This window comes from Gobius niger (assembly GCF_951799975.1).
Source record: "Gobius niger genome assembly, chromosome: 17".
Classification (NCBI taxonomy): Eukaryota; Metazoa; Chordata; class Actinopteri; order Gobiiformes; family Gobiidae; genus Gobius; species Gobius niger.
In genome coordinates this window covers 9,891,640-9,909,510 of record NC_136868.1, presented here as the reverse complement: position 1 = coordinate 9,909,510, position 17,871 = coordinate 9,891,640, and the positions used below count along the sequence as shown (strand labels likewise).

The 17,871-nt window shown below is 40.4% G+C and overlaps 2 protein-coding genes across 2 annotated transcripts in view; one reads left to right on the top strand and one right to left on the bottom strand.

Moving 5' to 3' along the window:
* LOC306976865 (inosine-uridine preferring nucleoside hydrolase) overlaps positions 1-17,871 on the bottom strand; it is a 194,459-nt gene that overhangs the window by 27,947 nt on the left and 148,641 nt on the right. The window lies entirely within an intron of this gene.
* nme7 (NME/NM23 family member 7) overlaps positions 1-17,871 on the top strand; it is a 39,327-nt gene that overhangs the window by 8,003 nt on the left and 13,453 nt on the right. Inside the window, exons 7-10 of the mRNA XM_079574971.1 lie at positions 1,272-1,377; positions 11,468-11,532; positions 14,915-14,983; positions 17,365-17,466. Coding sequence (XP_079431097.1) covers positions 1,272-1,377; positions 11,468-11,532; positions 14,915-14,983; positions 17,365-17,466 — 342 coding nt within the window. The remainder of the gene's footprint in view (positions 1-1,271; positions 1,378-11,467; positions 11,533-14,914; positions 14,984-17,364; positions 17,467-17,871) is intronic.

Below are 17,871 nucleotides of genomic sequence, written 5' to 3'. Positions count from 1 at the left end.
CACAGGGAAAAAAGTTTGAATACTTTGAATCCCCTAAAATCAGTTCACTTCTTAAAGGAGCTATTCTTAGTCCTTTAGTATATGGTAAAAGCAGACATTTATCCAAAAAAGACTGGTTTTAAAGCCTTAAAGCAGTACTAAGTAACTCTTCCCCCTAGAGGCCATAAGCGCAACTGCAGGTGTAGTAGCAAGTTACGATTTTTTAATTTATTAATTGTCTTGGAGAGTAAATACTACGCTGACAGGAAAGGCGAAGGGAGAGAGGGTTACTGTGCATCCAATTATACAATGGAAATATTTTTTTTCACTCAAACTTGGCTGTAAATACTGTTTAAAGTGACGTTAGCTTTGCCCGTTAGCCTGTTAGCTTCTTCTTCGTGATTCCATTAGTGTGTATTGCTTTCTCCGCACCGGTGGCAGTTCAAGTTGCAAACATGGTTTTCTGGCCAGAGACACCAGGGGGAGATGAAAGACCCTCCAATCATCCCATAAACACTTGTATTACCCCCAAAGGGACTAAGAAAAGGATTTATTAAGGTAAATAAGTTACTTAGTACTGCTTTAAGTCATAAAATGTCAGGCTAGTAGGCATTTTTTACAGTGAAGTGACAGTTTTCCTCTCTGAAAGTTGTGGAACCTGGTTTAAACTCACAAATTTTGATGTTGTAAATGCATTAGGAAAGTTTGAGATGAGTTTGGACCAGAAAATAGCAATTTGAAAATTTTAGTGACCTGTTTCTTCAATCAGGTATAGTTCCTTTAAACACAAGCATATTTTACCCTGTAATTATATAAAACACTAAGGGATTTGGACGTTAAAGCCTGAATAAAGCTTAATAGAGGACATTAACATTCTTTGATTAGACCTTTTTCCTTCTCTCTCCAGCATCACGTCACATGACACTGTTCGTTTATCCTATTAAGTCTTGTATAGGGGCAAGAGCAGGTTTTAGTAGCTCATTATGTAAGATAGGGTCCACTCTGCTCAATCACGGGCTAAATATAGGACTCATGTATTTGCCACCAATCCCACCATGGACACACATACAAAGGCTACAGTTTTCTGAATAATGAACCTGGATAATGTAACGAGTGAAAATTGACTTTTGGAATTGCTCAATCAGCTCTTAGTCAACAACCCACTCCTAGCACAAATACAGCACTCCAAAGTCGGAAATCCAGCGTCCGATCTGAACATTCCTGAGAGCTCTTAAAAGCAGCTTTATTCCAAACACAGAGTCACTGAAGAGTTTCCTTTCTCTGTTTCTCAGGAACTTGAGTTTTTCTTCCCGTCGACAATCGGCCACGGCCCTCCGAACACGGCCGTCCTCACAGACTGTACCTGCTGCATCATCAAACCCCACGCCATTTCAGAAGGTACAAAAAAGATGCTTTTGTTTTCCATTAAAGTGGACATTATTGTGTCTTATGAACCTCAGCCTTGATATTTAAAATACACTAAAATGAATGTGGACTCTCTCCACGTCTCATTTCATGCTCGGAGCGCCATCCGCTGGCAGCTAGGTGAAATTACCATGCCAAAAACAAAATACAAGCCACCATTTTTAGCTAACTGCATGCTAATAGATTATGGTGCTATAATAAAGAATAATAATAATACATCAAACTTGTATAGCACTTTTTTTGACACTCAAAGACGCTTTACATGGGGAATGAAAACAAAAAAGGGGTTTAAGGAAAAGCTCGTTTGAACAGGTGGGTTTTGAGAACTGATTTGAAGGTTGGTAGTGAGTCAGAGTTTCTAATTGGCTGTGGGAGTGAGTTCCAGAGAGTGGGGGCGGCGATGGCGAAGGCTCGGTCCCCCAAGGTCCGGCGGTTAGTGCGGGTGACGGGAGTGAAGCGGTTGGAGGCGGCTGAGCGGAGGTGGCGGGTGGGTTGGTGTTGTTGCAGGAGCTCAGTGAGGTAGGGCGGGGCCAGGTTATTTAGGCATTAAGTAAGTGAGGAGGAGGAGGAGCTTGTAAGTTTCAAGTTTCAAGTTTAATGGTTTTGTATAGCCCAATATCACAACAGAAGTCGCCTCACAGGGCTGCACCAAACATCAAGGCAATAAAACAGAGCAATAAATATGACAATTAAAAGTTCAGGTAAATATAATGGCAAATATAATGTCCAATAGGAGGTATTGAATACGATATTGAATACGATATTGAATACGATATTGAATACGATATTGAAAAGTTTGAAAGTTCGAAAAGATCCAATGATGCTTCAGTAGAAGAACAAACTCCCAAAGTAAACAGCATTCCTCATACCTGTCCTCATACCAGTGTGAATCCAAAGTAAACCAAATACAACAGGTCTGTTTTTGATGAGAACAATGTTGGTTAAAAGCTGCGGCCCCAACTCGATTCTTACTCTCACAAAGTTTCTTTATTTGCACATTTGAGATCGGAGTCTACCATCACTGCAACTACCAGCATGTTGGCACATTCTTCCTGGTTCACAGAGAATCCTATCAGTCATCTTTTTATGATAGGATTATCTGTGCAGGAAGAACTTTACCACATACCTTTCTATACTACCAGCCAGTTTCAAAACTTCTAATAAACTGCATATTCTGGCGCATATTCTCATACTGTTGCTGAGGTATTTGTTTTTCTTGCCCCTTCTGCAGCAGTCAGAGCTTACCCAATTTTGCGTTGGATTTTTCTGCCCTAATCCCGTCTTGATCCCCGTTCAGGAGCATGCCTCTAAAGCTGTGACCTGTGAAATCTGAAATTCTCCACTCGGAGCCCAACTCTCCGCTGCACTTTGTTCAACTGCACAGGATTTAGACCCAGCAGAATGCCAGAGCGCAGTCGGGTTCTCAAGCCTTTAACACCAAGTGCCACCCGCAACAGAATTTAGCTCTCACTGTACCACAGAAGGAGTCTAAAACAGGACTTTAAGAAGTGAAAAGTCGCGCCAAACCAGGTGTTAACAACAGTATTGGGCTGAACCAGGTCTAAAATAGGACTAAAACATAATGAATATAGTTTTAAACCAGAACTAAAGAGGACAAATTACATTAAAATAAAATTGTCTCTAAATATACAAAGATTATGGACCACGTACCACCGCTAAAACTTTAAAGCAGCACTAAGTAACTTGTTTGCCTTAATAAATCCTTTACATAGTTCCTCTGGGGGTAAGACAAGTGTTAATGAAACGATTGGGGGGTCTTTCATCTCCCCCTGCTGTCGCTGGCCAGAAAACCACACTTGCAACTTCCACACTAATGGAATCACGAAGAAGAAGCTAACAGGCTAACAGGCAAAGCTAACTGCGGGCTAGCGCCACTTAAACAGTATTTACAGCCAAGTTTGAGCGAAAATTATTGTCTCATTGTGTCATTGTGTAATTGGATGTACAATATCCCTCTCTCCCTTTATCTTTTCTGTCAGCGTAGTATTTACTCTCACGGACAATTAAAGGGGCTAGATGCAAGTTGGGCATTTCATACTCACTACTGCCACCTCAGGTCATACATGTAACTGCATCTTCTATATTAAGCATGTGCATGACGGCAATTTGGACCCGAAGTAATAACTTTTTGAGTGACAGTGCAGGATTTTAGAGGCAGTTGTGGGGAACAGGTCTGGGCTCATTCTACACCTTTGGACATTGCTGGAACACGTATGGGGAGGAAAAACATAATTTTAACATTTTTGAACTCGCTTATGGCCTCTAGCGGCATGAGTTACTTAGTTCCGCTTTAATTACATTTTCGGTTGTTTTCTGTGCCGGTACATGTAGGATAACGTAACCCAGCACACAATGTTTTTAAAGATTTTAGACTGATTAGTCCCTTAAAGTAGAGGCTTGTAGAGATCTGGGAGTGCCTTTTCTTTCCAAACATTTTGCTCTGTAAACACCAAACAACACCTTCACCATAGAACAATTACTTGACAAAAGCTTCCTGGGCACGTTTTGGATGACGTACAGAGGTACCATCCACAACACCTTGTAGAAAATGACCTGTCCTTGACCATGTGCTTTGCTGCAATTAAATTGTTTTGTACAAACTGAAAAAAAAAACGTTTTACAGAGCTGTACACATTTGGTTGGTTTTCGCCTTTCCCCTGGGAGCCGCACCTATCTGGAGCCTTGCCATCGTTCACATCTCACCAAAGCTTCCCTGGGGGTGCGCTGTTCGGACAAGTCAAAACTCTGTCGTGAGAGAGCTTTTTGAACCAGTAAATCATGGGCCTGTTTTTGTGAGCTTTAAGGTTCAGTTGTGCAATGAGTAAATAAAAGAAAAAAAGAAAAAGCCTCCATTGTGGTTGACATGTATGGACAACATCTGTCTACCTTTCTCTCATAGCTCTCATATATAACAAAACAAATGAAGTGCATGGGTGAGAGATTAAATCAATATGCATGTAATAACAGGAAACAACTGGATTCAGGAAAGGCAGGTTTGGATCTAAACTGCAGTTGTAATCGGTTTTAGGCTTATTTAGTCAAGAAAACAAAATTATTACAACCAACCAATTGCATTACCTGTCATTGTTGTTATGAATAAGACATGAGAAATGTAAATCTATAAAAGTGAAAAGACATAGCGATACTGTAGTATCCTTGTACAGATAATGTGCTGATGTAATGAGTGCAGTAGCTTCAGTATCAGGCTTTTATCGTTGCCATTGGAAACTAATTCATTCTGCAAAATGCACTTTGACCTGACATCACATGATGACATAATACAGGTCATTTCAATTGACAAAGACAGACTTGAAATACATTATATTCTCGGGCTGGGACAATATACTTTATTGACGATTAAAACACTGCAAATGGCCGATTCATTTTAAAAGTTTCCTCTTTTGTTTTAACCAATCAGCACCAACACCGGTATGAACGTTTTAAAGCAGAACTAAGTAACTTGTTTACCTTAATAAATCCTTTTCATAGTCCCTCTGGAGGTAATACAGTGTTAATGGGATGATTGGGGGTCTTTCATCTCCCCCGGTGTCTCTGGCCAGAAAACCACAATTGCAACTTGACTGCCACCGGGCCGGAGCCACCAATACACACTAATAGAATCACGAAAAAGAAGCTAACAGGCTAACGGGCAAAGCTAGCTGTGGGCTAGCGCCGCTTTAAACAGTATTTACAGCCAAGTTTGAGTGAAAAATAATATTTTTCCATTGTGTAATTGGATGTACAATATCCCTCTCTCCCTTTGTCATTTCTATCAGCGTAGTTTTTACTCTCACGGACAATTAATGAGTAAAAGAAACAACATGCTACAACACCTGCAGTGGCGCTTATGGCCTCTAGGGGCAAGAGTTACTTAGTACTGCTTTAAATGAAAAACATTTGTTTCATTTTTTTCCTACTGTATAACTGAGTTGAGTATGAAAAGTATTGCGCTACATGACTTCCGATCTGATACAATGCACGTATCACAGCAAAGATGTATTGCGATATATTTCAAAATTATATTTTGTCCCAGCCTTACTTTATACAGTATTTTCATTCATTGATTTTGACACATATCCATTGTTTAATTCAATTCAAATTCAATTCAAATTTGTTTGATTGTGGAGCGGTGTGTGAGGGAAGAGGGGTGGGAGGAAGGGCAGGGAGTTCAGCTTCCCGATGGCCTTGTGTATGAAACTACAAACTTAATAGACAACATTTTGCAGCTATAGATTTGTAATTTACAATAGATGCAAAGTAAGACCAAGTTATGCTAAATACATGTACAACAATTTAATAAACTCATAAAAGAATGGAAAGAACTGTACCAAACTCCCTCTCTCATTAACAATTTGTTCTCCGTTTACTCTTGTAGTTTGTCAGGTCTGAGCCATTATGTTTGTGGTGTTTGATGAAGCTTTTGCTCAGAGCACACAAAGCACTTATTGCCAGGCTGATTTGAAAGGTCAAGTTACACCCGCAATTAGTTTAATATGATTTAACTCCGTGGTTAAAAGGCTTTTTCGCCCGAGGTCCTGGCTAGCCTTCCTCTAACTGAACAAACTGCCCCACCTACCAGTGTGCTCGAGCGCCACTGGACTTCAAATGGCGCTCTCGAGTCGAACGCTAGCACATAAGGGACAAAGATATCACTTTATTTTTGCAATCTTTGTCAAACTACAAAATCAAGTGAAACAAATTGACAAATTGCATTGAAACGCATCACTTTGACTTCGTAACAGAATCATCTTTTGTAACGTAATTTTTACCCTAAACACTTGACATTTATTAAGCACTTATTTAATCAAACAGTGAACAATGGAGCCCTCACAATTTTTTCCTAAACCAAATTGCCTCTCCACAGTTCGCCTTTTTTCTTCTCTTTGCAACGAAGGGGAATAAACTCGGCCTAAAAATAGCGCACCCTCTCCATCCCACAAAGTGCCCCTGATTGCCTGTTTACCACTCGCACACCTACAGCGCTTCACAATTGCAAAAAGAAAAAAGAAAAAAAAACGCCCCGGGGTCAAAACCGTCCCGAATAGCTTCAATAGCTTGCTCAGATTTCCCCTTGAGGACCGCTTGAGACGTACCCCCCCACGTCACGTCTGGGGAGAGGCAGCCTATCGGATGTTGCAGCGATCATGGAGGTGATGTGGTGATGTAACAGCCAGACATGACTGGAATACAGAGGCCTCGGTTGCCAGGCGCCGATCACTATGGCAACAACACCAGCTGATTTTGGAAAGGGGACTGCGTGTTGCGATGTTGCCGGCCCCTGTGGGCGCGGAGGGCAAGGAGGACTGCAGAGGTGCTTACGGGGGCTGATCGTTTATATAATAGATCCATGGGGCTGATAGGTATGATGGGGCTGTTCGGGGCTATTCTTTTTCTGACATCGTTCTCTCTGAAATATTTAAGACAGTTCTTCCCAAGTGGTATTTTGCGTTGAGGGGCTGCGTAACATAGCACCAAATTGTGGTTATCGCGTTATTAGGTGATGCAAAATCCATAATTAAGTAACACTATATTGCAAAATCACTGAGGTCTTTCATCTGACCTTGGTTTCTGCTAACACAACCCAAGACAAAAATAGATCTTAAAAATGTGTGAAAGTTAAAGAAGCACTGATAGAACTATGTGTTATTGACCATTCAGTGACCCAACGGATGCTTAGGTAGTTAGCATAGGGCCTTTACTTACCATAGGACGCTCCAGGATCGATTATTTCTTCGATTTTCACTGATGCTTGAACAGTATCCATGGTTACATATGCGTTCCTTTACCGAAAACCTACCAGAAATCCTACAAAACCTGAAATAAAATGTATCCTGAAGCATCTTAGGAGCAAAAAAGTAGAACCGCTAAGCTAACCACCCATACAACCACTAGGTCACTGGAAGGTCAAATACAATATATGAACTTTTTTTTTTTAACATAAAAAGTCATAGTGCACCTTTAATTTTTAATCATATATTTTCCATTTAACTTCCATTTCAGCCTTGTTTTGGTCCGAATTTCTTACTTACCATCGAATATCATCTTAGATCGTCCACCCCTAGTTGTCTTTTTCTTTTTGTGGACAAGTAATGCCTTTTGAAATTCTTATTTTACATGTTACAAGACATAGTGATGTTCATGTTTGACTGGATACTTAATTTGCCTGAACTTTACATTGTCTTATTTACTGATCTGTTTTAGTGCCTTAATGTTTGGTGCAGCCGGGTGAGGCACCTCTTTTTGTGATATTGGGCTATACAAAACCATTGATTGATTGATTGATTGATTTATAACAACTAGCATCAAGCATTTCTTTTTATTTTTTTAGTGTGGGAATACCAAAACAAAACTGCTATTGGTTTAATTTTTTTTTTTGACCCAATGGCACTTTCTGGGTGACCATGTGTAGTTTGGCCAATATCATGTATGAAGGTGAAAGGGGTGATTTGAAGATGAACAGGCTGAACGAGAGAAAAGAACAATAACTTCAAAACAGCCAAGATCTAATGACGATGTCTGAACTCATTGATCCTGGGAACAGATGGGATGCAGCAGGAGACCACACCACAGGCCCCCATCCATCTGAATGTCACTACAGTAATCAACAATGTGACCTAAGGAGACCTACTCTTTGCCAACTGGAAAGTGTAGTCACTACTGTAATCTAATATTGACACTTATTTATTATTTGGCATGTTGTATACTCAGTCAACACTACAATGGAAATTGTTTAGCGCTGGGTATAACTATACCAGTAAGAAAAGAAGTACCCAGCCCTACTCCTATATTGGGAATAGTTAATCGTCAAAGTCTAAATATAATGAATAATTTCCATAATGTTCAAGCTTATCTGTTCCTCATAATGTCTTACAATCCTTACATAACAGCAAAATTATCACGAGCAACAACATGAAGGAAGAAAAAATTGCTAGATATGAATAATTTTGGACAAATGATCATTGATATATCTTGCAGCAGGAAAGAACGTCATTAATGGCAATATTTTCCCATATAAATTTGCCTTTGATGCAGCTGTGTAACTAAATTGATGCACTGTATATTTTCAAACAGGACAGTACATGTTCCCACTCAATACCTGTCGGTCACCAGGTTCATGCTTGCCTGATCATTAAGGCTAATTTGCAGTTGCCGTTCCTTTTCAGGCTTTGAGATAACTGAAGAGATTTGTAATACACATGTCATTGTCATTGTCTAGAATCTAAACTCTTCAATTACAGGCATTTACAAAAAAGCAAAAAGAACGCCCTACAGAGAGGCCACATTTGGGAGAGTTTCCCTCTGTAGAGTCCAGGCTGCGGTTTATCACTTGTGTCAGACTGAGCTTACGAGACTGGCGCCCTCGTTCAATTAGGTTTGTCTGCAGCGCTATGACCTTCACTGTCCACGGACGTTTCTACTGTGCCACACGACCCCAGTGACAAGAGCTACATCCGTGTGAGCCCTTTGAGTCCTGAAATAAGGCCCGGCTAAAAATAATAGTGTGTCCTCCCCCTTTAATAGAAAGGACATGTAAAAGGCAGGACGGAGTGTGCTACTTCCTGAGGTGGCGTTACATTTACTTTCGAGTAGAGGCTAAGTATACACATATTATGGAGAATGGACCACTGTAAGCAGTTTTCTGTAGACTATTCAACATTAGCTAATTGCAAGATGTAAGATCGCCCGTTGTAAAGGAGTTTTCCACCATGATGTCATTAAGTGTTGCCTGTTTAAATTGCTTCACTCCCTTCCAGGCGCCCTCTGCAGGCACCAAGGGCACAGAAATTAGTGCTGAGTTACCTGTGCCTGTTACGTGTTCTACTTATAAACACACTGGGGAGCATTCCAGGTTATACTGCATGTTACTATGTTTCAAGAGCAACTTAAAGGCACATTATGTAACTTTCTATTAAAAAATAAATACAAAATTGACATTTGCACATATTTGACCTTGGAGTGACCCAGTGGCTGTATAGATACAGACGGCATGGTCATGTTTGAAAACAGTTAAGGGGAAAAACTGGAATTTGGAGAAAAATCTAAACTTTCTTTCGTTCTTCAAAAACTACTTTAACAAATGCTGAATTATGAATATAGATTTCTACTAAGTAAAGATACAAAGACATGGGGAGGAGCAAAGAGGTTCCACAGCCCATAAATACATAAATAACGGAGAATGCTAACCTGATGCTACATGTTAGCATCGGGCTAGTGGTAGCGGTTAGCTAGCATTAGCTACAACTGCCGTTTTTTCACTTCTACTGAACAATCTGCTGTGGGAAAATATCCATATGGGCATGATTTACACTTGACTTTACTTATGTGAGGTAAATAAATTCATATTAAACCAGAAAATGGCAAAAAACTGAAAAAATGTGTTTCTCTAAAGATTCTATTTTCCCCCTCGGCGAAGCCACGCCCCCTTCTATGACGAGATGCCGTCTGTATCTATGAGTGGTTAGCTTGGCGCCTTCACTTTTGATCACGGTGATCTCTACAACGCTCCAGGATCAGTTGTTTAGTTGGTATTTTGGTGAGAGGATCCGACAGCAGAGAAAACCTTCCAAACAATTGATCCTGTAGCGTCCTAGAGACCACTGTGATGTAAAGTAAAGGTGCCATGCTGACCACTCATACAGCCATTGGGTCACTACAAGGTAAAATATGCGCAAATGAAAAACTGAAAATGTAACAAATCTTATCAGTGATGCCAGATGTGGTCCTAGTCACAGAAACGCCTTTAGCTATCAGAGCCTGTTCATGCAAATGTGTACATCTGTTAGCCAACAGTTTACTGCACCTGTTTGAATTGAGCATTTCATCCCCATATAAATGGATGGTGAAGCCAGCACCTGTATTAAAGTATGTAGCTGTATGACATGCCCCTTTCATGGCATTTACGGTGGGAGGAAAAAGTATGTGAAATTTCTCACATTTCTGCCTAAATCGGTCACTAAATGTGGTCTGATCTTCATCAAAATCATAAGAATGAGTAAACAGTCTCTGCTTAAACTAATACCACCCAAACATTTACATTTTCTCATACTTTTAATGGCCATAACATGTAAACATTCACAATACAGCGTGGAAAAAGTAAGTAAGCACTGAGAAATCTCGCTGAACTGCAGTAGTTTTGTAAAGAGGAATGGTCCAAGATTCATCCTGATCGTTGTGAGCGTCTAATCTACAACTACAGGGTCAGCCAGATATTTAATACAAGGGATTCCATGCTGTTGTGAATGTCTCGGGTTTTTCTGCAAAATATCTTGATAAACTTGTGAATTAATTCTTCTATTGATGATAGCACGTTGTCCAGGCCCTGAGGCAACACAACAGCCCCAAACCATGATTCTGCTGCTCCATACTTCACAGCGGGGAAAGGGTTTTTTATGTTGCTGTGCTGTTCCATTTTTCCTCCACATATGGCATTGTGTGTTTCTCCCAAACTATTCAACTGGTTTGCGAAAGAGCTCTTTGATGCTCCACAGCACTACTGGCAAAATATTCAGAGGACTGTTGGACCCAAAGTTGAATAGTTTGGGAGGAACACACAATGTCATGTGGCCATTTGATGTGTATCCGACACTGCAAAAAGCAGAAACTAGATGGAATACAATTTAGCATTTAGCTCGGATTCCACTTTATATGCTAATTCAAAAAGTCTTTACATTCATTAGTGATTTAGATTTAAGCTTTGACCTCGCTTAAATGTGGTCGATGGATTAACAAAAGCTGAAACCCTCTGCATCTTTCAGAATTTGTGATGTTTGATGGCTAAATCCTATTGGCTATGGGAAGAATACATTAGCAACAGGCTAACGGACTCTGAAAACTTTTCCAGGCTCATTGGCTTGCCGGGATCGAAAGTCCTTGAAACCGGAAAGAGCGAGGCACCTGATCAAGCGTTCCGACTGTGAATCTCTATCAGTCAGGGATTTAGTTGATGGTTTTATTGCGGCTCTAAACACCTGGCTTAAACACACAACTGAACCCAACAATAAAAACTCCTGATAAGATAAATGACTTTGATGTGTTCACGCAGGACTCGCCGGGAAGATAATCGACTCCGTCTCGTCGGCAGGATTCGAAGTCTCTGCTCTTCAAATGGTAAGGCCCGACTGTTCTCCTTCTGGGTTCAGGGTTAGCTGCGGCTCCACTGCCTTTTCATTCCAAAGAACAAAAATATCTGCAGGATTTGACTTGCAGAGGTCACCTGGTGATCCCTCTTGCTTATATACAAATATGTACAGTGGCATTTGCAATACTGAAGTTACTATTACGCAAGACAATATAAGACGGCACACGGCGGAACATGCCCGGCAGCTATACCAAACATGCTCCTAATGCTCGGCTGGACACCGACAATCCTATTTTTGCACTGGGTAAGCATAAAGCATAAAAAGAACCATTGATAAACCTTAATGTGGCTACTGATAATAAAATAAATACTAGGAAATGCATTTAGATTTGAAACTTCCCATTCATATGTCATTCATAACATAGAGATTTTGATATTTGATGGTCTACTCCAGGGGTAGGCAACGTCAGGCCGGGGGCCAAATCCGGCCCTCCAGCACAGAACCTCTGGCCCTCAAGGTGATTTTGAGAAACATAATGACACAAATCAGAAAGTACTTCAACATTTTTGAGGTTTAAATGGGATTAATCCAGTCAATACACCCAATTAGGTCATATCATGTACAACTCTGGCATTTGTAGAAAGTGCACTGGAAAATAAATAAATAAAAAATGATAGAAGAAATGACAGAAACCTACTTTATTTAAGAGATTCAATCTAAAGTTTGAGTAGATTTGGTCTGGTCTTTAGATAAAACATCTTATCGCCAATGGAACAAGTCACTATTCTCTTAACAGATTATATTGTATAATTTTTTTATTAAATTATAATAATTAAAGTGAAAAACAAGTCTTTTTAAAAGTAAAAGTTCATTTGTCTGATTTCAAAATGGGTTTTATGCTTGTTCCATTGGCATTATCATTTGTATCTTTATCTTAGATTAGTCCAAACAGACTCAAATTCAATATAAAGAATCTTTATTCAAGCAATTTTAAGTCATTTATCTCATTTAAGATGGTCATTTTTCCAGTGTAGTGCTTTACTTTGGCCTAAAACTGGCGGCTTCAGCCCTCCGTTAAGAAAACTTGCCTACCCCTGGTCTACTCCATATGGGTTAATGGGTAGTATATATGTCCTGATTCTTCATCAAAAGTATCATATTGATTTTTTTAATGTACTGCTGGACCACTGTTTCCTCGCTCTGCTGTGAGTCAGGGCCTGTCTGTCACGTGTCACTAATATACGCTCTGTATTGATTGGCTGATGCCCACTGACCTCACGACTTCGCCAGCATCATTAGGGCAGACAGTGACCCCTTACACTCCATTTGTTAGGCTGCATTAGCCTTGTTGCATTCAGCGGCCACAGGATGAAAATACATCGTCAAGGCCTAATTACTTCATTGACATTCAGCAAATGTTCAAAATGAATGACATCTGTTGGTCTCACCCATATGAGAGAAGTATGCAGTCTGCCTTAAAGGTGCACTATGTCATTTCGATATGAGTGCGTATTTGACCTTTCAGTGACCTAGCGGCTGTATGGTGGTGGAGTGGTTAGCTTAGCACCTTTCCTTTCCATCCATGTGAATTTAAAGTTTTTTTTAGGATTTCTAGTAGGTTTATCGGAATTAAATGAATGCGTAACCATGGAGACGGTTCAATGAGCAGTGAAAACCTACCAGAAGTCCTAAAAACAACTGATCATGGAGCATCTTAGGGGCCACCGGGATGGTAGGTAAAGGTGCTAAGTTCACCACCCACGCCACTAGGTCACTGAAAGGTCAAATACAACTAACATCGACTTTTTTTTCAACATAAAAAGTTACATAGTGCACCTTTAGAAGTACTGTACACTGCTGGAATAAAAGTCACCTCCTGGAATAAGCTAACTGTTATGATCTGGGTTTGTTGCAATTGGTCAGGCCTAGGTTCAGCAGCCTTATGTCCCCAAAGAATGAGCTCAGGCAAAGGCGGTCCAATGAAATAGTGTGAAGATGACACAAAGAAATCTTTATCTCAACTGATGTGTTAAATGGTCCCATAATTGCTTTATGGGACCATTGTATAAAACTCTTATTGGGTTTTATATCAAGGAACGTCATGCCTATTGACGCTCACAGACATACACCACATGCGAACGCTGGAGGCACAACGGTCAAGTGTTTTGACCAAGAACACAATACTAAAGGAACAGGCCAACATATTTCTATACTGACATATGTTCTTACCTGAGCACAGTATGGAAGAACGGTGGCCTGTTCCTTTAAGAGCTGGGATCGAACTTTCAGAGCAGTGGACTAACTACATCTGCCGTCTATTTATATTGTTTTCTTTGGACATTTATGCGACTTAAAGGGACTAGCAAGGGGCAAGTTTGTCATTTTTATACTCACTACTGCCACCTCGGGTCTTATACGTAACTGCAGTTTCTTTATTGTTACCTTGTGCATGACGGCACTTCGGACCAGAATTAACAACTTTTGAGTGACAGTGCAGGATTTTAAAGGCAGTTGTGGTGAATAGGTCTCAGCTCATTCTACACATTAAAGAGGGGGTATTATGCTTTTTTCAATCACATAGCACCAGTCTATAGCACACTACAATGATGAAGAAACCTTCTGTTGGTCTGTAAATGCAGTAAATTAGAATAACTGCCTTGTATAAAATTGCTCTCTCAAAATGGCTGTAGTGAATGTCTTGAAATAGGCCTCTGTCTCTTTAAGAACCTCTGACCCTTTCCGACACGCCCCCTCCACACGCTGTCTGTGGCATCAGTGGGGAGGGGGTTCTGCTGAGGAGCAGTGGTTGGTTACTCGGCTGGTGACGAAAGCTCGGAGGCGTCTCCAGGAGGTGGGGGCGTTCCTAGGAGGACTCAGGCAAACCTATCCCTAAAATGGCTGCCATCAGAGTTTTTACAGATTAAAGACTCAAAAATACGTGAATGTGCCAAGGCAAGACTTCAGGCATGTTTTTAATGAGGGAATGACATAATAACATGATGTAAAGCTTGCATAATACCCCCCCTTTAAGGAAATTGCTGGAACATTTAAGGGGAGGAATATACATAATTTTGAATTTTTTAAACTCTGTGTAGTCCCTTTAATACTGGAATTTCACATTTAGTAAATGACAAAACCATCACTGTACCGTGCCATAGTGATATATGTTGATCATCTGCTTCTTTGATAAAATATGTGATATGGGCAATCTCATTATGCATAACTTTTCATATATTTGATAGATATCAGTGAGCAATAGCAGCCTGTATGCTGTTATTAAAATGTGTTTCTATTTATATTGTTGTTCTTCTTTCTCCTCTTGTATTTAATTTCCTGGAGGACAGAGGCCCATTTCCTGTTGAGCGTGGAACTGGTTTGGTTCATTTATATTTTCTGTGTTTGATTTACAGTTCAATGTGGAGCGGGCGAACGCAGAGGAGTTTTTTGAAGTTTACAAAGGCGTGGTTCAGGAGTATTCAGTAAGTGTCTCTGAAGGCGTGAGTATTGTGCACTGACCACACACAACACAGAGGTCTGAGACAAAACCTGGACTAATCCTGTGAAAATTCTTTGATCAGGTTTTGGTATTGGTTTTTGGAAACACTGCACTGAAAATATTGGTTGCTACAGTATTATGTGAAGTTTTCCACTGGAAGAAACAAACTCATACAGTCAGTCACCCCCTCGCACAGATAATTCAGGGATTATCCAGACTGTGATTTATATAAAGAGTGCTTCTTTTTATTGGCCTTTCCTGTAAATGCAACCAACATCTGACCTCTGCTGTCTAGTGCTAGCAAAACAGGAACAACACACCTCCTTTTTTTTTAAATTATTATTAACAATTTCAAAATACAAAATCTCGTCGAGGTACAAAATACTAGTAAAATGAAGGGTGGACATTTTTCGGGACTTTACAGGGATGTAAGGCACAAAATAAAAAACATTGGAGCATGTCAATTTTAAAATAAAAGGTAGTTGGACATGTCAGATACTGTTTTCTTAGTGGAGCTGGACTTAATAAGTCTTAATGAGGAAAAATACAGTTTGAAATTATTCATAAAGTGATTGAAACAGGGGTGAGTGTCTCTCCATTTACAACAATGTATGTGGTATTTTGTAAGGAGGAAAACAGTATTAGCAATATCAGTGAGAGAATTTTCTAAACCTTCAAAAAAATATCAAATATATTCACATTTAAAATTGGGGATATTCAAGATTTTAAGAGATAGCCAATCTCTAATATCACTCCAGAAACGACTCGTTATTGGACACAAGAAGAACAGATGCTCTTAGGTCTCTTCAGGGAAAGTACAGAAGGCACAACACAACACACCTCCTACCACAATATGATTAGCTTTAAGGGGCTAAATGCGAGTTGGTCATTTTTCTACTCACTACTGCCACCTCAGGTCTTATGCGTAACTGCAGGTTCTATATGAAGCTCGTACATGATGGCAGGATTTTAGAGGCAGTTGTTGTCTTGCCTCATTCTACACATTAGGACATTACTGGAATATGTAGGGGGAGGAATATACATAATTTTAAACTCTAAAAACTCTTTAAAGGGGCTGGATGCAAGTTCGCCATTTTGTACTCACTACTGCCACCTCAGGCCATATGTGTAACTGCACCTTCTATATTAAGCTCGTGCATGACGGCAATTCGGGCCGAAGTGACACATTTTTGAGTGACCGTACAGGATTTTAGAGGCAGTTGTGGTGAACAGGTCTGAGCTCATTCTACACATTAGGACATGGCTGGAACATGTAGGGGGAGGAAAATACTTAATTTAAACATTTTTAAACTCCCTATAGTCCCTTTAAAGAAATAGGCCACCGTTTTTTCCATACTGAGATAAGTTCTTACTTGAGCTTAGACGAGTTGATACGTACCTGTCTGGTCTTTGTGCGTGCCCGTGGAAGAGTGTGGTAGCTTTTAACTTCACATCGTTTGGAGCTATAGGAATATGTTGGGAGAGGCCAATTGCTGAGGGCACGGACAAAGACCAGACAGGTACGCATCAACTTGTTTAAGCTCAGGTAAGAACTGATCTCAGTATGTAAAAACGGTGGCTTGTTCCTTTAAAGGAATAGGCCACCGTTTTTACATACTGAGATATGTTCTTACCTTAGCTTTGACGAGTTCTTTAGAACCTGTCTGATCTTCACCCGTGCCTTCTATCACGTAAACACAGCGCAGTCGGCGTTAGCATTTAGCCTCTCCCTCTCTCCACTATAGCTCCAAAACGGGTCAAGATAGAAGCTACTAAGCTCTTCCACGTTTTCCGTATTTAAATATGGATACGTGAAGTGTTACACTACAAAGTATAATTACACAAAATTAAACAATGTGGATTTTCTAAGTGAATAAAAGGGGGAACTATATTGTAAGGCGTAATAATACCAGGAGTAGTTTGGCATCCGCACAGTAAAGTGAAGATTACTGCGCAGATTTCGAACTACTCCTGGTTTTATTACGCCTTACAATATAGTCCCCCCTTTTATCCGCTTAGAAAATCCACATTGTTTAATTTTGTGCAATTATACTTTGTAGTGCAACACTTCACGTAACCATATTTAAATAGGGAAAACGTGGAAGAGCTTGGTAGCTTCTATCTTGACCTGTTTTGGAGCTATAGTGGAGAGGGGGAGAGGCTAAATGCTAACGCCGTCTGCGCTGTGTTTATGTGATTGAAGGCTCGGTGGAAGATCAGACAGGTCCTAAAGAACTCGTCAAAGCTAAGGTAAGAACTGATCTCAGTATGTAAAAACGGTGGCCTGTTCCTTTAAGTAATGTATTTTCATGTATTGCATTCATATCGTTAAATCAAGAATATTCATTGTTCTCTCTCTCTCAGGACATGGTGACGGAGTTGTGTTCTGGCCCCTGTTTGGTTTTGGAGATCCACGGCGCTAACGCTCCTCAGGCCTTCAGGGAGTTCTGTGGACCAGCAGATCCAGTAAGTCCTTGACCTGGCCAAAGCCTGACTGACATGGCTGTGCAAATCACATGAGCTCAGTAATATCAATGTGGAAAGGCTCCGGTTTAAACACACCACTTTTTAGCGTTTCAAACATTCTGAAATACCGTTATACACACATGTTGTACTCAAGTAGAAATGAAAAGTAGATGTGTTCAAGCTACTCTTGCACAAAGTTAAGTGTGTAGTTACCTCTGTCTACATGCATGAGAGGACAGAGTGCTGCAGGGCTGTACCAGTGCGTGACATGAATCCAATGAACAGACAGCTCTGATTGGCTTTAAGAGCGAGCTGCTGTTTCCTCGTCTGTCGGGAGGACGTGGTGCTGTGACCGCTGCAGCACTGACAGTAATGGTCCGCCTTTAAAATGAATGGTTCTTATGG